We start from the raw sequence: 26,517 nt of genomic DNA, 5'->3' as shown, positions 1-26,517 counted from the left end.
GAGAGAGAAGAGAGAAGAGAGAAGAGAGAGAAAGAGAGAGAGAGTGGAGAGAGAAAGAGAGAGAGAGAGTGTGTGTGTCACAACCACACTCAGTGATGCTTTATTCTGAGTCAGAAATGGCTAACATTTAAACCTGCATTTTAATGCAGGTCATTTCAAGTAAAAATTCTGAAAATTTTCCTTAGGACAAAAATTAGGACTCTACAGCATTGGCTCTGCCCTCTTGGCTTGTACCCATCTACAGGACTAAGAAACTGCTGTCCTTTTGTGTTCTAGCTCACCAAGCCCCATCCAGTTCAGCTCCTACTCTGATGATCTCAGAGTCCTGGCCCCTGAATGTGTATCACTTTGCAACTCTTTCATGATTCTATACTATAACCAGGCAGCCAGAGCTCACTGCCAGCTCTACCTCTTCTTAGCATTGCTTTCTGCGTCAATGTATTGAAAGTACTGAATAATAAAAACAAAACCAAAACAAAAAATGTGGGCCAAGAGATATCAGTGTTTAACAACATTAGCTGCTCTGGCACAGGACCTGAGTTAGGTCCCCAGGACCCACATGGTGGCTAACAACTATCTGTAACTTCAGTTCCTGGGCGTCTGCCATTCTCTTCTGGTCTCTGCAGGCTCCAGGCATATATGTGGTACACACACACATATATATATATATATATATATATATATATATATATATATATATATATATATACAGGAAAATACTCATACAGATAAACAAATAAGTAAATACAGACATAAGTAAAGAGTATGTAAAGTGTGTGGCGTATGCCTGGGGTCCACATTAGCTGTTCTCTGAAATAGCTCTTCTTTACTCTCTACCCAGTGCAGTAGTCCAGCGTCTCACCAAGTGTAGGAACCATCTGGAAGGGAACAGCCCAGCCAGGATTCTGCTCTGGAGTGTCAGGGGAAAGAGCAAACCTGCTAGGTCAGGAGGGAGATGAGGGAGATAAACATGGGATTCATGAGGATCTGAAAGGGATTTCTCACCATGCCCCAGGTGATAAAAATGCCACCGTTGGTTTCAGTGGGAAGGGTAAGGTCTGGTGCTGTGCCATTTGAGCCCAGATCCTGAAAGTCCTGGAGGTGAGTCAGGTGAAAGAAACCACCCAGGGAGGAGAAGAAAGAAACCGAGTCTTGTTCCATAGTTTCTCTGGGGGCTTTTCTGTGGACAGTCTCTTCCTGAAGCTTCAGGGTTGTGGTCCTTCTCCGCATGAGGACCACTATGTTTCCTCAATCTCCTACAACCTCTAAAAATGACATAGAGTATAGAGCACCAGGCCTAAGGCACGTCAGGGGCCCCACAGAGCAAGAAGAATTTGTGCTGGAAAGCTCTGGAGACTGAAAAAAATGGAGATGAGCTTCCAACACTCAATTCACAGGTACATCAGTTCTTGAACTGGCAGGTTCTTGCCACTCATGGCACATGTCTGTTATCCTGGCATCTGGGAGGCCTGGACTGATGCATTCACCCATCAAACAAATAACAACAATTGGTCGGTTCTTCTCAGATTACTAAATCACGTCCTCCCCTTAGGGAGGGTAATCTTCCGAAATGGCTGCAGCATGGATTTCACTCTGTCAAAATGCAGCTTGTGGCATTTATGTTCCCTGCACTACTGACACTCAAAGGCCATTTCCAAATGTAGGATTTTTGATCAAACAAACATGTGTCATAACAACACATATGAAATATTTTTTTTTTAATTCAATTCAGGCCGGGCATGGTGGTGCATGCCTTTAAACCCAGCACTCAGGACGCAGACGTGGGTGGATTGCTCTGAGTTTGAAGGCAGCCTGGTCTACAAAGCAAGTTCAGGACAGCCAAGGCTATACAGAGAAACCCTGTCTCGAAACACACACACACACACACACACACACACACACACACACACACACACACACAATTCAATTTAGACACCTTTTCAAGTCTTAGCTCCAATTTGAAATCTCCTCCTCGTCCCTGTCTACACGCATTATTTGCCACAATTACAGCATGGCTGTGATTTTCACAATATTCAGTTTTATCTTAGCATCTTACTACAAATGTTTTTCCAAGATACCATTTAGTTATTATGTTTGGTGATATGTGTGAGATATGTACTTGTTACTGTGGGTAGTACATGTGCGTTTTTTGTGTTTGTGTGGTGTGTGTATTTGTTTTGTGTGTATGTGAACACTTGCATGTGTGTTTCTTATTGTGTGTGGTGTGTCTGTGTGATGTGTATACTTGTTGTTATGGGTGTGTGCACATCTGTGTATGGATGTGCATGATGGAAGCCAAAGGTTGGCATCAGATATCTTTCCCGAATCAACCTCCACTTTTATTTTTTGAGACAAGACCTCTCACTGACTCTGCCAGGCTGGCAATGAGCCTCCCCCACTCTGCCCAGCTGGGGGCAAACTTAGCTCCCTGTGCTTTTGCATCAGGCACTTTAGCAGCTGGGTTGTCATCCCAACCCCACAGAGACACCTCAGTGACCACGGAGAGGAGGTATGTCACAAATCAAGTCTATTGCCGCCTGCTCTTTGATTTCAGTGTTCCTGTGATGTCAAGCAGCATTTCTCGACAAAGCCACTGACAGAGTCACCCATGGAGTTAAGAATGCAGATGGCCAGATGCCACCTAGACCAAATGACTCAGAATCTCTGAGTGGGATGTTCTTGGTGAGGCTTGGTGACAGCCACTCCTGCGAATCCCCATTAGAGACACATCACAGTGAGAGGCCCTTTGGAGCCACCTGACAACCAGCTTACAGCAAAACCCAGGCCCAAGCCAGGCTTGTACCTTAGGAAGAGGAGCAGAGGTGCCAGGTTCCATGGAGGTGTAAAGTGTGGAGGGGCCACTGGCTGTGAGGAAGTGAAGCGACCTTTGTTTTGTTTGCTGATCCACAATAAATTCAGGCTTTACAAAGACATCAACACATGCTGCTTTAACTTGCTTAGTAATTGATGTTCTCAGACTATAATACAAGCACTCAGGAGGTGAAGGCAGGAAGTTCATGGGTTCAAGGCCAGCCTGGGCTACACATCTGAGGACATTTTGGGATGCAAAGAGAGGCCATGCCACAAACAAACAATTGACATTCTTCTGAGAAGGTCCTCTTCAGTCGTAACTGTGTGAGCACCCTTGGACTAATAGTAAACTAATAGAGAATTCACTAAATGAGGAGCCAGGAGCCAGCTCTGTGACACATCAACTAAGTGACCTTGACTAATGCATTTTCATGTCTTGGGAAATTTTTTCCTTGCTGGAATTTGAGTTACTAACTAACCCAAAATAGTCCTTCCCATTGTGAAGTCTTATAGTGGCAATCTTTCTTTTAAAAAAAATTAAGATATAATGCACACAGCATTAATACGCTCCTTTTAAAGTTGTACAATTTCGTGCATTCACAGAGTCATTCAAATATTAGCACTATGTAATTCTAGAACATTTTCATTACTCTTAAAGAAATCTATTCCCTTTAGAAGTCATGCCTCCTCTCCTAGATTCCAGGTAACTACTAACCTGCCTCTGTAGATCTGACTATTCTGAACACTTCATAGAAATGGAGCCATGTATCAGATGGCTTCTTTCACTTAACATGATGTTATACGGTTCATTCATGTTGTAGCAGGCATAGGTACTTTGTTTTATTTACTGGATGTATGTTGTTACCTTACATTGATTTCATGTTCAAATTAATAAGTAGGGATTGGAGAGATGATGTGGAGTAAATGCACTTACTGTCAAGCCTAACAACCTGAATTTAGTCCCTGGGATCCACATGGAGAGAACTGATTCTTGCAAGTTATCCTTAAACATCCACATAACCTCCGTGGTACATACACGCACGCACACACACACACACACACACACACACACACACACACACAAGCAAATAAACAAATATATAATATGTAAAACAAATATCAAAAGCCAGGCAAGGTTAATGAGTAGGTAAATTTTAGCAAAACGCGACTAAAGCACACACTGGCCCATTTTGCTGATGCAGGTCTAATCGCATCTCCACCTTTAGCTTGTCTGCCTGTCCTCAGCCTTTACTCTGTCCCTGACTCCACTGTATCCTATGTGAGGATCTACAACACAGTGCAGTACCTGACCCATGCCTAATCTCCGACCCCTCCTACCTCATTCCTTCCCTCAGTTTACCCTAAGCCTGACTGTCTCTCAACCCATCCTGACCAATGGATGGGAAGCCACCTCCTTTTTCTAGGGAATTTTTTCAAAATTATGATTTTTTTTTAATTGAAATTGTAGGCTTAAAATGAAAGTAACAGAAGCAGATTAGATAGTGCTAACAAGGCAGTCGCCGTTGACAGAATAACCCAAGTGTCGGGGACGTAACTCAGTGGCAGACTGCTTATCGAGACTCAATCCCCAGAAATATAAAAAAAAAAATTTTTAAATAACAGGATCAACAAACATTCTAGATATGTCCAATCTGAATAGCCAGGATGGAGTCTTTAAAAACAAGAATACAAAACAAGCAGCAGGAAGAATAAATCTTCTGAGGCTGAGGTAAAACCTGGTACGCATGCATTCCCGGCACTCCAGTGGCATGATGGGAAGCAGAGACAGGAGAATCCCCAGGCGCTGAGAGGCAGATGGACTACAGGTGGAAGATGAGGAGTGACCCCAGAGGCTGTCCAATGACCTCCGCATGCATCAGTGGTAAGCATGCATGCAGACAAATGCACACAAACATAAGTACAACAAACAAACAAAAACCCACAAACAAAAAAGTTCCTTTTCTTAAGGACTTGGATCATAGGTAGGAGCCAGGGTATGGTGGAGCTTGCCTTTAATCCTGGCACTTGGGAAGAAGATCTCTGTGAGTTTGAGGCTAGCCTGGCCTCCAGAGAGAATTCCAGGAAAGCCAGGGCTACACAGAGAAACCCTGTCTCAGAGGGGAAAAAAGTACATTAAGAAGAATTAATTCTGGTGCTATACGGCATAGAAAGGTAACCATAATCTACAACAATTTTTATATATTTCACAATACCTAGAAGAGTTAAACATATCATGTCACAAAAAAACATAATATTTGAAAAGATTTTAAATAAATACTTATTGTCCTAATTTGAGCAATGCTTCATTTTTTTAAGTTCACAAAAGAGGCTCTCAAATGTCCAGGACATCCAAACTGCAGCCACGAGAGGCCAGGCATGCATTCCTGTTGCTGCAGATGCTCAGCGCTTCAAGCCCTGGCCTTTGAGGGCACCTGGTCACAGAGAACCTTTCTGCCTTGCCCTGTGTACAGGCACTGATCACCCATCTTTTTTTGTCCTTGTTCTCCACAGAATGAATGTGAGGGGGACCTGGCTGAGGCTATGCCAGCACTTGAGGCTGCCCTCGCTGCCCTCGACACCCTGAACCCAGCTGATATCACTCTGGTGAAGTCCATGCAGAATCCACCAGGCCCTGTCAAGCTGGTTATGGAGAGCATTTGCGTCATGAAGGGACTGAAGCCAGAGAGGAAGCCAGACCCCAGTGGCTCCGGTAACCACACCCACTCCAAGCCATCCTGTTCCAGGCCCCTTGGGTTTTAGAGGAATTTGGAAGTATCAGCATGTGCATATGAGTTCAACAATCTCAGTGAAGTTTTATATGTGTGCATGTGTGTCTGTGTGCATATTTGTGTGTGTGCATGTGTGTATGTGTGCATATATGTGTGTGTGCATGTGTGTCTGTGTGCATATTTGTGTGTGTGCATGTGTGTGTGCATGTGTGTATGTGTGCATGTGTGTATGTGTGCATATATGTGTGCATATGTGCATATGTGTGTGTGCGTGTGTGTGCATGTGTGCATATGTGTGTGTGCATGTGTGTATGTGTGCATATATGTGTGAGGGTGAGTGTGTGTGTGTGTGTGTGTGTGTGTGTGTGTGTGTGTGTGTGTGTGTGTGAGCCAGAGGTTGACACTGAGTGTCTACAATCCCTTCCCTACCTTATGTTTTGAGCCATGATCTCACTGAATCTAGAGCTTACCCATTGAGTTAAACAGGCAGGCCAGAAAGCTCCAGGAGCCTTCTGCTTCCCTAGGTGTGTGGGGATCTACAGGTGTGCACTGCCACACCTGGCTTTTTACATCTGTCCTGGCATCCAGACTGGCTCCCCTGCTTCTGCAGCAAGCATTTTGCTTGTGAGCCACCTCCCCAGCCCCCGTTGTAAATGTTTCTTGACCAGCCTTTGGCCACTCAGTCATCTGAGTAAATGCAGGTATCTGTGTGTGGATAAACTTAATCAAGGCCTCAGATTGCAGACCAAAAATTGAGATCAGATGGTCCAAAGATGCATATAATCAAGAGAAAGTCAGAAACTAAGAGAATGAGAAACAGGTCACACAGAGGATTGAGGGAGGAGAGAGAAAAATAGAGACCCGGACATCATGTAGACACGGTCACACACACACACACACACACACACACACACACACACAAGGATACTGAATCAACAAGCATGTAATCACAAAGGAAAGAAATGAGAAGGGATGAGGACAGAGGCAGGAAAACAGAGCAGGGGAGAGGAAGGGAGAGGAAGGGGAAAGAGAGAGATCCAGACAAAAAGAGGTATCCTGGGGGGAAAAGGAAACAGAAAAAAATGAGGCAAAACTGCTGAGGGAGAGGGAGAAGTGGAGTTCAAGAAAGTGGGCCACAGAGACACAGAAAAAGGAGTGGGGGTAAGGAAGGGAGACAGGGAAAAGAACACACACACTCACACACACACACACACACACACACACACACACACACACACATGCACGCACTCACACAGGGTGGTTGGGGTGGGGACAAAACAGTAATTTAAAACGGAAAGTTAGAGACAGGAACAAAAGGGTGCAGAGATTGAGAAAAAGAGCAAAAAGAATAGCAAAAGGATGAAGGAAGGAAACTGAGAGGCAGTCACGAGGGCCAGCCAGCGTCACAACTATGATCCCAGCACTGCACTGAGGTGGACTGGGAGTTTGAGGCCAGCATGGTCTACATAATGAGGCTTTCTCAAAAGACAGCAAAGTGTTTCTGATATAGGACTTTCTGTTACAACTAGTGCCTTAAAACTGCGACTAGTGCCTTAAAACTGTGACTAGTGCCTTAAAACTGCATGTGAATTTTCAAAACCACCTGCCCTTTGAGTCACCCTGTCCTGAAGGAACTCTGGGAGCATGCATTCCTTCTGAAATGCTAGCAACTCCTAGCTTCTCTTCTGATGACTTCTGGTCCCTACTTCCCTTTGCTTAGCATTCCTTTTTGTCTGGCTGGCTTGAAGAAGATATAGATGATGAGAAAGAGCAAAGCAGGAGTGGGCCCTGGGGGGTGGGGCCAGGGACACAGCAAGCAAATGCACTCACCTTTGTTATGCACTTGTGGAGGTAGGGGGTCGACTTAAGGCATTTTCCTCTACTGTTCTTCATCTTATCTGTACCCCATATCCTGCTTCTGGAGTGCAACCTGAACCCATGTGTTTTGTTTTGTTTTGTTTTGTTAACATTCTCTGTGTGCTTCTAAGGTATAGGCAGAGTTGAGACCTGCTTAGATAGAACATGTCCAGGTTATGAATGCCAGTTCTTACTGTGGGTCTCCAGTTATCAGCTTTGAGCCCACCACTAAACTATGTATATTATTCGCCAAACTCTTGGAATTTAGTGGGAATATAATGGGATGGAACAAAAGAGCACTTGAGTTAGCTTTGAGTACCTTGAATTTAAGAGAAGCAGATAATCTTCTAGAATGCAAATCAAGCCCTTCACAGGAAACTCTGTGCTGGTTGCTGTGCTTGTACTTAGGGATGGGCACATTATCCTAGATAGTATGTCTCAAGTATGGCTCTTGTCATCAGTCCCAGCTTGGTACGTGCTGTAAGCCAAAGACGCACTCAAGTTTTTCCCAACATGTCAGCCAATGGGTCATGGTCACAGGGGAGGATTGAAAACCACTTGATTAGTTGTTAGCTGAAAGGGCATTGAGGAGAATAGGGCCTGACTTTATTTCTGGGCAAGCTATAAATGGCCTCTTGTCCCGACACAAGCCAGCAAGTTCCTTCTCTAAGACCACTGCCTCCTCACTCACACTGTCCATATGAGGAAAACTGGCTATGTTTCATCCAACCTGCCTCCCAGACTTCTATATAAACATATGCCTGGGGGTGTGGCTTCTGTGGCCCTCTCCAATGACAAAGGAATCAAAGGTGACAGTCATTCAGCTCATACCCCAGCACCCAGGAGGCTGAGGCAGAAAGATCACAAACACATTTAAGGCCAGCCTGGGCCTATGTATGAAAACCCTGTCTCAAGATAGATGATAGATAGATAGATAGATAGATAGATAGATAGGCAGGCAGGCAGATGGATAGGCAGGCAGACAAACAGTTAACAGGGCCTGGTTCCAACTAGTTGCCACTTATAGCATAGGCAAAGGGTTCATGGTAAGAACTTGAGGTCATGGAAGATCTGAAGGAAAGTCCTTCAAGACCCAAGTACAGTTGAGAATGATAAGGTTTCTTGAGTCTCCCTGACCAAGCGTTTGGAGTTCCCCCCACCCCACCTGCACCCCCACCAATATCTAAGTAGTAGCTACTGTAGCTACTGTACATCTCACCCAAAATGTCCCAATTCATCTCTTTTTTCTACACTGAACAGGTAAGATGATAGAAGATTACTGGGGAGTGTCGAGAAAGATCCTTGGAGATCTAAAGTTCTTGGAAAGTCTCAAGACATATGACAAAGACAACATCCCCTCGGTGGTTATGAAGCGAATCCGGGAAAGGTTCATTGATCACCCTGATTTCCAGCCAGCTGTCATTAAAAATGTATCATCTGCCTGTGAGGGCCTGTGCAAGTGGGTGAGGGCCATGGAAGTGTATGACCGAGTGGCCAAGGTTGTGGCTCCCAAGCGGGAGCGACTGAAGGAGGCTGAGGGGAAGCTGGAAATACAGATGCAGAAGCTGAACCAGAAACGGGCCGAGCTGAAGTTGGTGGAAGACCGCCTCCAGGCTCTCAATGATGACTTTGAACAGATGAACACCAAGAAGATGACACTGGAGGAGAATATTGAGATCTGCTCCCAGAAGCTGATCAGAGCAGAGAAGCTGATCAGTGGTCTTGGTGGAGAGAAGGACAGATGGACAGAAGCTGCCCGGCTGCTGGGGGTCCGCTATAATAACCTGACAGGGGATGTGTTATTGTCCTCTGGGACTGTGGCTTACCTGGGCGCCTTCACAGTGGATTATCGGGCCCAATGCCAAAAGGAATGGTTAGATTGCTGTAAGGACAAGGTCATTCCAGGCTCCTCTGACTTCAGCCTCAGCCACACCCTAGGGGATCCCATTAAGGTTCGTGCCTGGCAGATAGCTGGGCTTCCCGTTGACTCCTTTTCTGTTGACAATGGCATCATCGTGTCCAATTCCAGACGTTGGCCCTTAATGATTGATCCTCAGGGACAGGCCAATAAGTGGGTGAAGAACATGGAAAAAGCAAACAAGCTGTCTATCATCAAGTTCTCTGATAGCAACTATGTGAGGACTCTGGAAAATGCTCTGCAGTTCGGCACCCCTGTCTTGCTGGAAAACGTTGGAGAAGAGTTGGACGCCTTTATTGAACCCATCTTGCTGAAGGCAACATTCAAACAGCAAGGAGTCGAGTACATGAGACTAGGTGAAAATATCATCGAATACTCTAGGGACTTTAAGTTCTATATAACAACACGTCTGAGAAATCCACATTATCTCCCTGAAATCGCCGTGAAAGTCTGCCTTCTCAACTTCATGATCACGCCCTTGGGTCTCCAAGATCAACTCCTTGGTATTGTGGCTGCCAAGGAGAAGCCGGAACTAGAAGAGAAAAAAAACAAGTTGATTTTAGAAAGTGCTCAGAATAAGAAGCAGCTGAAGGAAATTGAAGATAAGATCCTAGAGGTCTTGTCCTTGTCTGAGGGCAACATCCTCGAAGATGAGACTGCCATCAAAGTTCTGTCCTCTTCCAAAGTGCTGTCTGAGGAAATCTCTGAGAAGCAGGAAATAGCCTCTGTAACAGAAACACAGATTGATGAGACCCGGATGGGCTACAAGCCTGTGGCTATTCACTCTGCCACCATCTTTTTCTGCATCTCCGACTTGGCCCACATCGAACCTATGTACCAGTATTCTCTGACTTGGTTCATCAACCTCTACGTGCAGTCCCTAGCCAACAGCAGCAAGAGCAACGAGCTGGATCTGCGGATTGAGTACATCATTGAACATTTCACGCTGAGCATCTACAACAACGTGTGTCGCTCACTGTTTGAGAAGGACAAGCTACTTTTCTCCCTCCTCCTGACCATTGGCCTTTTAAAGGAAAAAAAGGCAATCAATGAAGAAGTTTGGTACTTCCTTCTAACTGGAGGTGTGGCCCTGGATAACCCTTTCCCCAACCCAGCTCCTGATTGGTTATCAGAAAAGTCGTGGGGTGAGGTTGTTCGAGCTTCCTCCTTACCCAGACTGAAAGGTCTGATGGAAGATTTCGTACAAAATGTCCAAGAATGGAAGCGTATCTATGACTCAGCCTGGCCACACGAGGAGATACTGCCCTCACCTTGGAAGTTCCTTCACACACTGGAACGGATGGTGATCCTGCGATGTTTGCGGCCCGACAAGATGGTCCCAGCCATTCAAGACTTCATCTCTGAAACCATGGGAAAGGTGTTCATCGAAGCCCCAACCTTTGACCTCCAGGGATCCTACAATGATTCCAATTGTTGTGCACCACTGATTTTCATACTGTCTCCAGGTGCAGACCCAATGGCAGGTAAGGGCAGAAGGTTGTATGAGAAATACTGAGCGCCCAGAGTGTGCTGCTTGACAGCAGGGGTCTCAAACTCAGCTGGATAAAGCAAGTGAAAACTTCATTTCCCTCCTAAGGGACGTAGCCACTTTTTAGTACCTGGGATCAAAGATAGCTGAGAGAGTGAATCCATAACCACAAGACCACTTGATTCTTCAAAAGAATCCATTGTAAAATGTTGATAACTTTAATTTTTTCCTCATAATACATTAAGAGCAGGGTGTGGAAGTAATTGTGGGTAAGCACTTGCCATGCACTCATGAGGAGCTGACCCACTTGTAAAGCTGGGTAGTGTACTGTATGTCTGTAATCCAGTGCTCCTATGAAGAGATGGGATCAGAGATAGGGGAATGCACAGAGGCTGAGCAGCCACCTAGACTAGAATAAACAATGCTGAATGCGAGATACTGGCTGGCTGGGTGGTGGTGGCACCTTTAGTCCCACCACTTGAAAGGCAGAGACAGGCAGATCTCTGAGTTTGAGGCTAGCTGGGTCTACAGAGTGAGTTCCAGAACAGCCAGGGTTATACAGAGAAACCCTGTCTAAAAAAGAAAGAAAGGGTTGGAAGAGAGAGGGGAGGGAAAGGGGGTGGAGAGAGAGAGAGAGAGAGCGAGAGAGAGAGGAGAGAGAAGAGGAGAGGAAATAAATCTTGTCTGAAACAAGGTGGAAGGTGAACCTCTGATTGTCCTCTGACCTCTGACCAACCCCTGACACACATACACACAGATTTAATTTTAATATGATAAGGACCAAGCCTAGGATTACATTAGCTCTGAGTTTATCATCTTCATCTTGAGCCATTTTCTCTATTGCATCATATTTTTTTAATCAGCAAGGTATAAGATTGTGGTTCAACAGGGGTAGGATTTTGCTTCCCCCAGGCATATCTGACAAGGTGTGGAGACAATTTTCTGGTTACAGCTAAGATGGGGGATGTTGCTGCTAGCATCTTCAAGAAAGAGACCAAGGATGCTGCTCACCCTCCTACAGTGCATAGGCCATTTCTTACAAGAGACAGTGGTGGCATGGCCTAGGATGTCAACCATGTTGAGGTTCTGGAAGCCTGGCATGGAGTCTAAGGCCCATCTTCCTGTTCTGCCTTCCCAGAGCAAACCCCTCGTAGCAGTTGGAGATGTCTTTCCAGAAACAGTTTGTACAAGTTAGAATGTTGACAGGCCCAACTGACTCTTTTTGCCAGGATATTTTCACACTTTTGTCTTCTCTGTTGCTGAATGAAGAAAAAGTACAAGAAATGCAAGTGGCAAATAGATGTTTTCTGTGGTTGCTGGGTAGTTTGGCATGTGCCCTTGACAAAGAAAAACTTAGCATACCTGACCCTGGAAGAACTACAGAGGAGGGAGCTGAAGTGAATTGGTTCTAGGTTCCAGTGAGATCAAGCATACATGTCAAAAGCAACACAACCCATTTCTAGTGTCTTTGCTTTCATCATATATGTCTGTATTTTTCCTTTTTTTTTTTCCATTTGGGAGTTTCATACAATGTGTTTTGATCATATCCATCCCTCTCAGATCCTACCCTCCCTACTTCGTGCCTTCGGGTTTTTTATTTGTTTGTTTTTGTTTTTAATTGCACCCACCAAGCCCAACTTGTGTTACCCATACACATGTGTGGCCTTCCGTTGAAGACTGACTGGCTTACTACCAGCTCTGCTCTTAAAGAAAACCAACTCTTTCTCTCCCAGAGGCTCTCAGGTGCCAATAGCTCCTCAGTTATGAGTGAGACTTCATGCCTACTCCACTCTCTATGCTGAGATTTCATCTGGCTTGAGCTTGCAGAGGTCTTGTGCCTTCCATCATACCTATTATAAGTCCATGTGTGCTGCTGCCCTGCCATGTCTAGAAAGCACTGTTTCTTTGTAGCACTCCACCACCTCTGGCTCGTACACTCTTTCTGACCCCCTTCCACTGAACTGATCCTTGGAAGGAGGGGATGTGATACTTGTTTAGGACTGAGTCTCTTATTCTCTGTTCCTTGACTAGTTGTGAGTCTCTGTTTCTATCACCATCCTCTTCAAAAGGAAGAACTTTCTGATGAGAGTTGAGAGATACAACTAATAGTGGGTGTAATGATAAAGCTTAAACAGCCAGTTTAGTATTATGTCCATTCACCAGAATGCTAGTAGCTTCTCCCTTAGGAGCCATGACCTCTTCTTAGCCTGATAATGATGCAAAGTGTGGGCTTCATTTGTAGAATGGGACTTAAATCCAGTTTTTAAAGTGGTTGGCTACTCCCATAATGCTCGTGCCACTATTGAACCATGGATCTCTCTAGTCAGTCCAATACTGAAGTTGGTTTACATCAATATTGTAAGGTTCACATCTGGGTAATATTATTATTACTAACCACCACCACAGGTATTACAAATAGCACTTTCTAGCACTATTAAAGCTAGCCAATAGGGATGAAGCTTCCAGGTAATTATTAACTTTTTTTTTTTTTTTTTTTTTTTTTTTTTTTTTTTTTGTTGTTCTATGTTCTATGACTCAAGAATGTGGTGATTTGATCAATAGGGTCTTGTCAAATTTTGGAGTGTAACCAATGGCCTTGGAAGCCTACAGTGTTTGTATTTGGAAGTCTGTGAGACCTCACTGGACAATAACTCCAAAAGAGGCAAGCCAGCTCTAGTACTAGGATTTTTATTTTTTAGCTTGTGCTGTCTAGTAGGCTAATACAAATAGTATCTATTTAGGATGCCTCCATTTTAAATGGCAATTTTTAAAAAGATTTATTTATTTATTATGTACACAGAGCTCTGCCTGCATGTACACCTGAAGGTCAGAAGAGGGCATCAGATCACATTATAGGTGGCTGTGAGCCACCATGTGGTTGCTGGGAATAGAACTCAGGACCTCTGGAAGAGCAGTCAGTGCTCTTAACCTCTGAGCCATCTCCCCAGCCCTAAATGTCAATTTTTAAAAAAGAGAACTAGCAAAACCAAAAATAAAGGAAAGCAAAGAAATAAGAGCAATGTCTAAAGATGGTCTGCTAGTGGCAGTGATGCTGAGTGGGTCTGGTGGGTGATGTTCTGCAGGCAGAGCACAGGCTGGTAGGACTGCTGTCTGGTTGTCTTCCCTTTCCTGACTAAAATTATTGTCCTGACTAAAATAGTGGTCCAGGCATGATCATAGGAGCCAGCTCTTGGAACCTCCACCTCTTCCTCTGAAGTTTCCCATCATCCTTTCATCTCACTGAATGGCTCTCAATCTTGGCTGCCCCTGACTTATAAGGAGAGCATTAAGAAAAATCTTGGTGTGCCCTAGACTAATTAGATTAAAACATTTAGAGTGAAATCCAGGCATCGTGTTTAATAATGCTTTGCGGGTAATTCCGTTGTGGGAACCATTGACTTTAATGGCATCAGCAAACTTTTAAAATCATTTCCAGCATCTGTTATTGCATTAGGAGCTGCAATGTGGTGATATTTTAATGCTTTCCTTTCCTCCACATTCATTAGCGGACACTCTTCTCTAGAGAAGAAATCTCCTCTGTCAACTCTTTGTTTTACTCTGAATATAGTTCATACAAGGCAAGCAATGCGGATGCTCCTTTCTTTTTGTTTGCTTATTTTTTGTCTTCCTTTTTCTTTCTTTCTTTTCTTTTCTTTTGTTTTGTTTTGTTTTGTTTTTTTCCTTTATTTGTTTTTCAAGACGGGGTTTTTCTGTGTAACAGCCCTGGCTGTCCTGAACTTACTTTGTAAGCCAGGCTGGCCTGGAACTCATAGAGATCTGCCTGCCTCTGCCTCCTGAGTGCTGGGACTAAAGGCGTGCACCCCACTCCACCCCCTACCCAACACCAGCTTTTATTTCTTATACCAGTCCACTCTGTCAACCAGAGCTTTAAGATTTTATTTTGCAGTGACTGCTTTCTACTTATAAAGATTCTATTTGATTTTTGTTTGGTTGGTGGTTTGGGGGTTTGTTTGTTTGACTGGACCGGAATTCAGTATGTAGATCAGGCTGGCCTCTAACACAGCTATCTGCCTGCTGCTGCCTCCTAAGAACTGGAAAAGGTGTGCCTACCACACCCAGCCTAATAGTTCCATTTGTTCTGTTTCAAATTTGTACATAATTTAAAATAGAATTTTGAACTTCATCATGGTTTATATTCCACCTTTACTTATTCTCATATGTATTTCTTCTACACCAATTTCCTAAGACTGCTAAGGGTGCATAACAAAAGTTCAATGGACTGACAGGTTAACAACAAAATGTATTCTTTCAGCCGGGCATGGTGGCACACACCTTTAATCCCAGCACTTGGGAGGCAGAGGCAGGCAGATAGCCTTGTGTTTGAGGTCAGCCTGGTCTGCAAAAGGGAGTCCAGGACAGCTAGGACTGTTACACAGAGAAACCTGTCTCAAAAAACCTAAAATAAATAAATAAAAATTATTCTCTCACAGTTATGGAGCCTTGAAGTCTGAGACCAAGGTGTTTGCGGTCATTTCTTCCAAGGCCTCTCTCTTAGGATCATTGTTTTTCTTTTTAAATGTTTTTATTTAAAAATAATGCAATTTTTATTTAAGACTTGGGGCATTTGTTTCCTTTGATTTAAGTTTTATTTCATGTATACAGATTTTTTTTTTCCCATGAATGGCTGCTTGATGTGTGCAGTACCTGTGCCCAGGGCAGCCCAGAAGGGGACATGAGATCCCTTGGGGCTAGAGTTACAGAGCGGCCATTGCTCCTCTCCAGGCCTCTGTGTGTTTATGTTTAAGATAGTGTCTGTCTATCCCAGGCTGCCCTGGAACTCACTATGTAGCGCAGACTAGCCCCATAGTGCCTCAGCCTCCAGGCTGTTGGGTTTGAAAGCATTCACGGCCATTGTTAGTTCTCTTTGGCTCACTGATAGACACCTTCTGTTTTCACACAGTCTTCCTCTGTGTATCCATGCACATGCCCCCTACTTCTTAGAAGGACATTAGTCAGTCATACTGGATTAGGATCTACCTTAAAGATGTAACTTTAGAGCCAGGTGTGCTGGTATACACCTTTAATCCCAGCACTCAGGAGAAAAAGGCAGGCGCATTGCTGTGAGTTCAAGGCCAGCCTGGTCTACAAAGTGAGTTCAGGACAGACAAACAAATGTAACTTTAACCTAGTTGCTTCTATAAAGTCCTACCTCCAGTAACAGTCACACTGTGAGAAGAAATTCAGTGTCTGAGTTGAGGGGCATCATTTGGCCCACTTCAGAGACCATACCTAATCCTTGGAGCATTAATTCTGATTATTCGATGAAGTAACTATCCCTTATTATGCTAAATGATAGACCACCTAATGCGGCTTATACTTTTATAAAGACTTTTTTGAGTTGCATTGAATTGAATTTTATGAGTGTCCCCAAAACAGAACAACAATTGCATATGCAGATACCAGCAACCCAGAGCTTTAATTTTATGTGAAATTCCTCAGCCGGGAACTCTCCAACTAGAGACTACTGTGAATTCATGTCCCTCATCTCTGTGTGGAATGAGCTTCGTGTTTTGAGTTCTCACTTGAGAATTATTTACTTTTTCCACTCCAGCTCCAGTTTAAGAGCAAGCTCCCAGAAGTTAGGAGGCAGAGGTTTGGCTTTCTTAATCAGAAATCGCAGCCCACTGAAAGTCTTAACTTTATACGTAAGTCTTAGTTCCAGCTTCCTTCCCCTTAAGAGTGCAAAGCTAGAGCTAGGCATCAATGGGCACATTTATAATCTCAGCCCTTGGGAGCCTGAAGGAGAAGGATCACAAGTTTGCATTAAAACTAGGCATTGTGGTACATGCCTGTAATCTGCAGAGGCAGAGGCAGGTGGATCTCTATGAGTTCGAGGCCAGCCTGGTCTACAAAGCAAGTTCCAAGATAGCTGGGGCAACACAGAGAATCCCTGTCTCGAAAAACTAAAATAATAATAATAGTATTAATAATAATAATTAGTAATAATAATGATCATAATAGCAAGTAGCCTTATGTGTTTAGAGAAAATGCCAAATAAGAGTTGGTTGTTGTTCTGTTTGTAGCCTCTCACCCAGCAGATATCTTAGGCTTCACCAAGAGAAATACTGATTTAGCAATTAACAGGGCCTAATGAGTATATTTCTAAATCCAAAATGTCAATGTGTCCCTCCTTTTGTATCATGACTGTTAATCTGGTCTTAGCTGGTTCTTCTTTCAAAAACTTCTTTTCTTCCCGGTCTCAGGTCTGCTGAAGTTTGCAGATGATGTTGGCAAGGGAGGTACCAAAACACAGACCATCTCCCTCGGACAAGGACAAGGTCCTATTGCTGCCAAAATGATCCACAATGCCATCCAAGAAGGGACCTGGGTGGTCCTCCAGAACTGCCACCTGGCTACAAGCTGGATGCCTGCTCTGGAGAAGATCTGTGAGGAGGTGATTACCCCTGAGAACACCAAACCGGAGTTCAGGTGAGATGCTGTTCCACCTGGGCAAGGCCCTGGGACCCAGCTCGAGCTCTGGACAGCATGCTGGTGGTTGACAATGTGAGAGAAGGGACAGTCTTGCCCTTGAGACACCCTGAAGCTGGCAGAGGCAGCTCATGGCAGAATCCTGTCAACGCATGTGTTCTTTGTTTCTCTCTTGCTGTGATAAACACTACGACCAAAAGCAATATGGGCAAGAAAGTTTTATTTCAGCTTACACTTCCAGGTAACAGTCCACCATGGAGAGAATTCAGGGCAGGAAGCAAGAGGCACAGACTGAAGCAGACACTGTGAGGAACACTGCTTACTGGCTTGCTCTCTCTGCCTCATGCTCAGCCAGCTTTTCTATCTATTCCTAGGACCCCTGGGTGTAACCCACAGTGGAATTGCGCTCTCACACATCAATCTCCAATCAAGGCAGTCTATTACAGACATGGCCACAGGATAATCTGATTGAGGTAGTTTTTCCCTTGAGGTTCACTCTCACCAAATTTTTAGGTTGTATCAAATTACCAGTCAAAACTAAGCAGCCCACCATGTCATAACTAAACAAGGACTCTAGCCCACAGAAGAGGGGCAGGTGTGAAGGACTGAGAACTGCCTGGGATTTTGTAATGTGAATAGGAGTTTTTAAAGGACATTCCAGTCCATAGGGACAGCTTTTCTGAAAACGAAGGATAATGAGAAGCTAGCCTGTGACTCCCAGGGATATGTTGGGGGAAATTGTTAGAGGAAGAGATGCAGGTGTGGCCATGAAAGCAGATTAACTGTCAAAAAAGCTTTGGGGTTTTCTTTGTTTGTTTAGTAGAAAATATGGTCTAAGGACCATACAGTCACTGGTGTTTATTTGTTTTTGTTTGTTTGTTTTGTTTTGTTTTGGTACAGAAGCCTGAATAGGTCAAAACAAAGCATGACTTCAGATGTTAAAAATGCTTTTGTTCAGGGATGTTCACCACCATAAGATGTTAAGGTCAGCCTAGGGTGGTGCCAGGACAGAACACAGTCCAGAGACACTTGAGACACCTTTCTTCTACTTTGTTCTGAATTTCCTCTTTGGGCTTTATTGCCATCAATGGGCCTGATCCTGGGGAAAGTTCAAACTGAAGCAGGGCACAGAAGAGGATCCCAGCTGCCTAAGAGGCTATAGCATATTCTCTCTAGAGCCAACCTGCCGATCACTGGTAGGTTACAGGCCAGACCAAGCTGGGTGCCTCAGAGACAACAAGCCAGACGTGTCCAGAAAGAACATGGCCACACATAGTCTTGTTAGGTCTCCAACAAAGTCCTACCTGAGGCCTAAAAGATAAGAACTCATGCCCACCCCTGTTCTATATGCAGCCCATGCTCACCTGTAATTGCCTCACCCAGAACATGAAATACCTGGACCATGGTGGCTGCAAGGCAAGGCCACGGGGCGGGCTGTGGAAGGCGTTGAGCTTAAGAATCACATAGTGTGCCTGGCATAGTGGCACATGTCTTTAATCCTAGCACTTGAGAGAAAGAGGCAGGCAGATCTATGTGAGTTTGAAGCCAGTCTGCTCCACATAGTGAGTTCCACGACAGCCAGAGCTATGTAGTGAGACCTTGTCTCAAAACAAACAAACAAAATCACATGATGTAGTATTTCTCCATGTGGGGTAAGATGGCAAGATATCCTTGTAGCCAGCCTAAAGGCCCCAGCCCTCAGTGGGGCTCACCTGCGATCCTGTGTGTGACATCACAGGCCAGCAAGAGTTAAAGGAGGGAAGGTTTTTGTTTTTGTTTTTCAACAGGAATGCTGGCAATTTGGGGGAAGGGAGAGCTCAATTACCAGAAAATTCCCTGCTTACTTATGGTGAAGATGAGAAGTTCTGAGCAAACTCCAGCCAGCTGGCCCTTCCCCCTCCAGCAGTAGCTAAAGAGATAGGGGCAGTGAGAAGGCTGCAGAGGAGGACCCCCATAATGCTCCTTCCTGGGCACCATCTACCCTGCAGATGGTGAACATGCTCTCACTCCAACATCCAACTAGCTCTCCCTAGAATGCTGAACCTGGAACACTTCAGGCCAGAAAAAAACCTCAAGCTGTGGCTTAGAGGTCAAAGGTCAGTCATCCATTAGAGTTGACACCTAGCAGGTGATTGCAGGAGGACTCCAGCAATCCCACAGGGTTTAGAATGGGGGCCTTAAGGTCCCCTTGTCAGGGCAAGGAACCAGCATGATCCTTGGAGGCCAAAAAAAGGGACCAGAATGAGCTGGGCACAGTGACACACACCTATAATCCCAGCACTCGGGGAAGCAGAAGCAGGTAGTTCTCTGTGAGTTCAAGGCCAGCCTGGTCTACAAAAGTGAGTCCAGGACAGCCAAGGCTACACAGAGAAACCCAGTCTCAAAAAACAAAAACAAAAACAAAAAAACAACCAGAAACTACCAAACAAACAAAAAAGAAGAGGTCAGAATCACCACTAGACTAATGCTAAGAGAACAGTGCAGGCTGAACTTGTGGTCCAGCACAAATGCACAGAGCCTTGCAGTTAAGTACTCAACATGGTTGAGTAGGGGAGAGAGTCCTACACAGGGAGACATTTGAGGAGCCTTATCAACAACTGTTGCAGAGGAAAGTGATTCTGGACAGCAAGAAATGGAAAGTAGCATCCAAAGCGACCACATGGAGGTCCTATGTGGTCCATGTGGCCTTGGAATCACTGGTACAAAGTCCCTCTCAGTCCTCCATGACCAGCAACAGACAGACAAAGCCAGGTGTCCTGAAAAGCTCATATACAAAGGGTCTGACCATGCTGTAGCCATGGGACACCCAGGAAAACCTGTCTTCAGTGATGGGCTCAGCATGAAAGCACAGTGCTGTAAGTCATGATTCATATGGGCTTGTCTATGGACTCAAGCTTGGCAGAATTGGCACAGGCCCTGAGCTAGAGAGCTTTACACTCAGAGTGAAATGTTTTCAGTCCTGTGTACAATGTCCAAGGCTGCCTCTGCCTCATATACAGCAGACTCTCTGTGCCTGCTCCTGCTGTCCAGCCACCTAAGCAGCAGAGTGCTTCCTGTAGGCATGTGAGGCCCAACCCAGACCACTGGAACTGGCTGGAGAGAAGGTACAAAGCCTGGGTACCCTTCTGTAGTTGACCCAGGTTCAGGGTCACCTCCTAGAATGCCCACCACCTCCTGGCACTGACACCTTAGTTCAGCACTGAGGTCCCAAGGTCCCACAGCAGGGGGACACAGATGCAGTGTCCTGCCCTAAGAGCAACCCGTCCCCCTCAGTCACATTGGCCTGATGCTATGTCCTATAAGCCTCCACTCACAGGCAACTGCCAAGACCATGTTACTTGCATAGCATTAGGCAAGTCGTTCCTATGCCTGGGCCCTGGGGATCATGTTCAATCACCAGGTAGGACTCAGCAAGACTGTTTTTAAAACAATATTGTCATTAAAAATACCACTTTTTGTCTAGCACCGTTGCTTACTCCTCTATCTGTATTTCTGGACTTCAGGGAGTTTCCGCCGACTGAAAATAGCAGTTGCATTCATAGACTGAAGGGTAGAACGGGATGGGACTCAGATTCACTTTCAACTCAGTCAGGTTTGTCTTACTCCTGACCAGGGAGTAGGATTGGCTTGTGAGCTCAATCCAGTTGGTTGCATTTCTGATACGGCTCACCATCTAATTTTTAAATAGCTGGAAAAAAAAAACCCAAAATAATATTGTATGACATATGAAAATCAAATTGCATTATCCATATGTAAAGTTTATTGAAAAACGTTCATACTTATTCATATGTTATCTATGTCTAGTCTATTTGAGCAGGTCTAAAATATTTATCATTCTGACATTTGTGGTAATGGTTAATAACGGTAGCTATTGTTTTTGTTACTGTTTCCAATGTAACTTACTGAAGTATGCTGAACACCCGTGTCCTTTCTATTTCCAGACTCTGGCTAACAAGCTACCCATCAGAGAAGTTTCCCGTCAGCATCCTCCAGAATGGGATCAAAATGACCAATGAGCCCCCCAAAGGACTCAGGGCCAATCTTCTGCGTTCCTACCTCAACGACCCAGTCTCGGACCCTAAGTTCTTCCAGAGCTGCACAAAGCCAGTTATATGGCAGAAACTGTTGTTTGGACTTTGCTTCTTCCATGCCATTGTCCAAGAGAGGAGGAACTATGGAGCCCTAGGTGAGACATGGCACTGTGTCCGGGTGGTCTGGAGATGGGCCACAGGTAGGGTCTGCAGGTCTGCACTCAGATGGCATGGCTGGTAAGATAATTCACATGCTCTAGGAATGACTAAGGAAATACTTATGCTATGTATGGATTGTTGTTTGTCTGCAATGAAAATTTTACTTAATACCTTTCTTCCCCCACTCCCACCCCACAACCTTATACCCAAGTCAATGTAAAAAATAAAGTGACACTCAGAGATGGGGAGTATGATGACCACAGTTTGAGTTCCATCCCTGCGTCTCCATAAGCATCTGGCACAGCAGCATACATTTATAATCTCAATGCTGAGGAGGTGGGCTGCATGATCTGGGCTTGCTGGACAGACAGCCCAGAAAGAGACCCTCTCTCCAAACAACAGGCATGGCATCTCTGAGGAATACTATCAAGGTTAACCTGTAGCCTTTACATGCATGCACACACACAAACACACACAAACTTAGGGGACCTCCACCCAGTGAAGAGGAGAGTGAGAGGGACATATCATCACAAGCATTCTCTGGAGAGTTGTCACCAAGGAGCCTACAGCATGTGAGTTAACTAACTGTACATAATGACGAAAGATAGAAACACACCTGGACACTTGCCTGGATGTTAAAAGAGCACAATGCATTTATTTATCAATAGATACTAAGGAGTAATTAAATAATCTTGTTAGAAGACTATTAAACTGCTGGTGTCCTGTCTTTCTTTTTTTTAAATATATTTTATTTATTCATATTACATCTCAATTGTTATCCCATCCCTTGTATCCTCCCATTCCTCCCTCCCTCTCATTTTCCCCCTACTCCCCTCCCCTATGATTGTGACTGAGGGGGACCGCCTCCCCCTGTATATGCTTATAGGGTATCAAGTCTCTTCTTGGTCTTCCAATTTGAACGTCCTGTTTCAACTATGGGCTGCTTTCGATCTAGTTCAACAGCTTTGAAGGACCCACTTTGGGGACTCCTAGCAGTTCTCTAGGGTCGATCTGGAGGGAAATAGCCCTTATGATGATGCTTTCTGGTTATTCCTTTTCTTTCCTTCTTCTTCTTCTTCTTCTTCTTCTTCTTCTTCTTCTTCTTCTCTTTTTTTTTTTTAATTAATTTTTAAAGTTAGTGTACACAGCACTGGTTTCATTGCAGCATCTCCATGCACATGGCTTATGCTTTGTTGTTGTTTGTTCCCTTTCCCCCCCCACCCCCCCGCCACACCCTCACTCCTCTGTGTCCTCTTGGTAATTCTCTCCCTCCAATCCCAGGTAGCCCCACGGGTCCTGTGACTGTCCACCAAGTGTAGAAGGAGGGGATAGCTCTGGGCCTGTCTTTCATGGAGCATCTCTTCCCACCTTGTCCTCCCTTCCTGCCCCATCCTCTCCGTGCACCCATATCCTCACACATCTCGCCTCCTCCTCTCCCCTCCCCTCCCCCCTATCTTCCTTCACTCATAGCTATCCTCATCCTCCCACCCCATTCCTCCCTCCCACTTCTTTCCTCTCCCTCCCACCCCTACCCTCTCCCGCTTGCCCCATCCTTCCCCTCTCCCATCCCTATCTTCCCCCTTCCCCCCTCCTCCTCCTCACACCAGAACTCTAAAAATCTATGCAATGATTTGTCTCAAAACCAAACTGTTCCGTTGTTTTTTTTTCCAGCATATGAGTTTTTATTAAGTTATATTTTAATGCGAAATTATTGTTTAGAAGGAAATTAAATAATCATTACAAGGGCTAGAAAGATGGTTCAATATTTGATAGCATTTGTCCCTCTTGCATAGGACTCAGATTCAATTCCTAGCACCCTCATGGTGGCCCACAAATACGTGACTCCAGTTCCAGGAGATCCAATGCCTCTAGAATTCTGACCTCTGCAGGTATCAGGCACACACACGGTGCAGAGACATACATGCAGGCAAAACTCTTGTAAACATGAAACAAAAATAATCCTGGAAGTTCAGTGACAGTTGCTACAAGACTGGCCTTGCTGTTCTTTCATGAGTGGAGGAAGAAGTTTCCAAGCCAGCTTCGCTCTGCCAGCCAGCCATAGCTACTTCTGTCAGCTATGCTTTACATGTTAGTTTTGGAGCCCTGTGCTGTACCACAGTCTTCCAAGCAGGCTGAACAAATCCTGTCTCACAGATCTCAGGATGTTAACATCTTCCTTAACAAATGGGGAGACCCACAAGGAAACCAATCTTAGAACGGGTGTTTTCTCAGGCAGAATGGCTGCCTTGTTGGCAGTAAATCAAGGCAAATAGTTGGCTACTCACAGGGATGAAAGAGACCCTTGATCCATAATGATGCTAACCTTACATGCTCAGTCTCTGAGTGGAAGCTAAGAGCTCACAGCCCTGATGCCTGTAACTCTTCTCTGCCTACTGCAGGTTGGAACATCCCTTATGAGTTCAATGAGTCTGACCTGAGGATTAGCATGCGGCAGATCCAGATGTTTCTGAATGACTACAAAGAGGTGCCCTTTGAAGCGCTGACCTACCTGACAGGTGTTTATGGATGGGGCTTTTCTGCTCTAACCTCCTGGCACCATTTGCCTTGTTCTTGTTCTTCAGCTCTATCCCTCCCTTAGTCACTCTCTCCCACTTTCATTCAACAAGTATTGATCTCTTGCTAATGCTTGTTGTCATATTGGATACAAAAACAAAAACAAACAAACAAACAGAGAAAAACAACCAGAATTAAGATATAGACTTCTGTGGTCAGGTGGTTCACCATCTAAGATAGTAGAAAAATGTAAATAAAAAATGACAGTCCAGCACTAACAGAAACATTTATGGGCTGAAGAGATAGGTTGGTCCATCAAGTGCTTGCTACACAAGCATGAAGACCCGAGTTCACACCTAAAAGGACCCAGAGCACACATAAAAAGCTTGGTGTTTTGGCATGTACTTGTAATCCCACTGCCAGGGAGGCAAGAGTCAGATAGATGGTTAGTGTTCACTACAGCAGCAAAGCGTAAATGGCAAATATCAGACCAGTGAGAGATGTTGCCTCATCAAACAAGGTGGCCAGTGCCTGAGCAGACATGACACCTGAGGCCTCCACACATATGTGCACATGCAGGCATATGTTAAAGAAAGAGGAGCCGAACAGGTGGCTGTTCTTCACAGTACTGTGGACATGAGTTCTCACAGATAAGGAGAAGCCAGAAATGTTAATCACACAGGGTTGTCTCCTCAGTGGAGAAATGTCTACCTGGTTTCCACCCAGAAGGCTGGGAGCAGATGTTGTCAATGACCTGGTGACCTTTGCTATCTGTACAAGCAGACCTTACCTGGCCCCCCAGAATTTTCTCCCAAACTGTCCCACCCTAGACTTTTATCTTTATTTTGGTATCTCAGTCAATAGGGGGATGTTACATGTACTTTATAGCCTAGTGACCTTTATGCTATTTCTGTCAGAGATACCACATTGGCTCATAGGCCCATGAGCTAGAGAACCCATCTTTATGATAGAGGTCACGGGTATTCTGCAAAAGACTTTTCCCACCTGAAGCCTTGTTGTGCACATGGAATTGGAATAATTGTTAATATCCCAAATTGCACTGGACTTTAAATGTCTAGAATAACCTGGCCTGGTGTTAAACTCCAGAAGTTTGAACCAGCATCAGCTAAGTCATGCTGAATCGAGTTTCCTTCTTACCTCACCTGCATTGTGTGATGCTTGCAGGGATCTTCACTCCCACAGGACCTGGGTTTGATTTCCAGAACCCACATGGTGGCTAACACCTGTTTGTAACTCCAATTGCAGGGATCCAATGCCTTCCTGTGGCCTGCTCAGGCACTGCACACACACGGTGCATAGACGTACATGTAGATAGAACATCCATGCACGTAAAGCAGGAAGATTTCTGAAACAGAAGGATACCACCATGATTACATCTTTGAGTGGGGAGAGATGATCCTGGAAAGCTTGTAGACATTTTAATAAGAGTTGGATGTGAGGGCTCAGTAGGAGATTTACAAATGGAAGAAGCATTATTTCCAACATGGGATCTTGAAGTGGGAATGGCATAAGCTGATTAGATCAAAGCAATTACTTGGTGATTTTGTTTTACTCTGATCACCCAATATATACCAGTCCACAATATGGAAGAATTCAGATGTATAAAATTTGCTGTTGTCCTTAAAGAATACATAATGTAATCCCAGGGACAGAAGAGAGAATAGAATGTGCTATATTACAGATTTAATATGGCCAAAGTCCCACACGTAGCTCAATATGGCATCTTCCAGATCACACACATATTCTGCCTTCAGCACCATATGTGAAGAGCTTGTCTGGATCCTCTCACCAAGTACTAAAATTCCCTTTATGCTCATGCTCCAGATGCACCAACTGAAATCTCCATATTGTGCAACAAAGGAGACCAAGGCTTGGAGGAGTGATACTAGACTCTGGGCGTTTCTGCCTTACCTCCTTGGATATTTGGCAATGTATGGGGATGGAGGGAAATGCTACTCATATCTAATGAGGAAAGGCCAGAGGTCCTGTTAAACATTCTATACTGTGCCTAGAACAGCCCCCCAACACAACATAGAAATGGGCAGTCCAATATGTTAATAATGCAAAGCTTGAGAACCCTTCCTTAGAGTGGTTCAGTAGTGCAGTGTCACCTTGACTGTAACTCAGTGCCCCTAAAGCAAAACACCACATCTTGGCTGGTAAAAGAGCTTCTTCAGAGAAGTAGGCTTGCAGGAAGGCTATCCCAGGGCTGCTCAGCCCCATAGAATGGATGTAAAATTGTTCTGGAAAATGGTTTTGGTAGATCACTGCCTCTGCTCATAAAGTAACCTGCCTTCACTGTGCCAGCCATCTTGGGGGACAACCCCTTTCCAACCATGCTTTTGAGGATAAGCAGCCAAGGGTGGGAAAATAGTCCCCAAATGTCAATGGTGTCAAAGGTCTACTTCTAGCTCATCCCTATGCACATCAACAGAGGGTCTCTGTTGTTATACTTATCCATTGGGTACACAGTTAATAAAATCTCTACCAGCATTTTTGCTGTCATCTTGACATATATGCTTGTGTGGTCACACTAGC

At 44.7% G+C, this 26,517-nt stretch overlaps 2 protein-coding genes across 2 annotated transcripts in view; one reads left to right on the top strand and one right to left on the bottom strand.

The window, feature by feature from the left end:
• Window positions 1-26,517, bottom strand: part of Lyrm1 (LYR motif containing 1) — a 105,392-nt gene that overhangs the window by 40,345 nt on the left and 38,530 nt on the right. The window lies entirely within an intron of this gene.
• Window positions 1-26,517, top strand: part of Dnah3 (dynein axonemal heavy chain 3) — a 170,208-nt gene that overhangs the window by 131,249 nt on the left and 12,442 nt on the right. Inside the window, 5 exon segments of the mRNA XM_051145144.1 lie at window positions 5,323-5,521; window positions 8,658-10,799; window positions 17,029-17,254; window positions 21,196-21,440; window positions 23,844-23,960. Coding sequence (XP_051001101.1) covers window positions 5,323-5,521; window positions 8,658-10,799; window positions 17,029-17,254; window positions 21,196-21,440; window positions 23,844-23,960 — 2,929 coding nt within the window.

This window comes from Acomys russatus, chromosome 5 (genome assembly GCF_903995435.1).
Source record: "Acomys russatus chromosome 5, mAcoRus1.1, whole genome shotgun sequence".
Taxonomy (NCBI): domain Eukaryota; kingdom Metazoa; phylum Chordata; class Mammalia; order Rodentia; family Muridae; genus Acomys; species Acomys russatus.
This window is presented reverse-complemented; position numbering and strand designations above follow the sequence as displayed.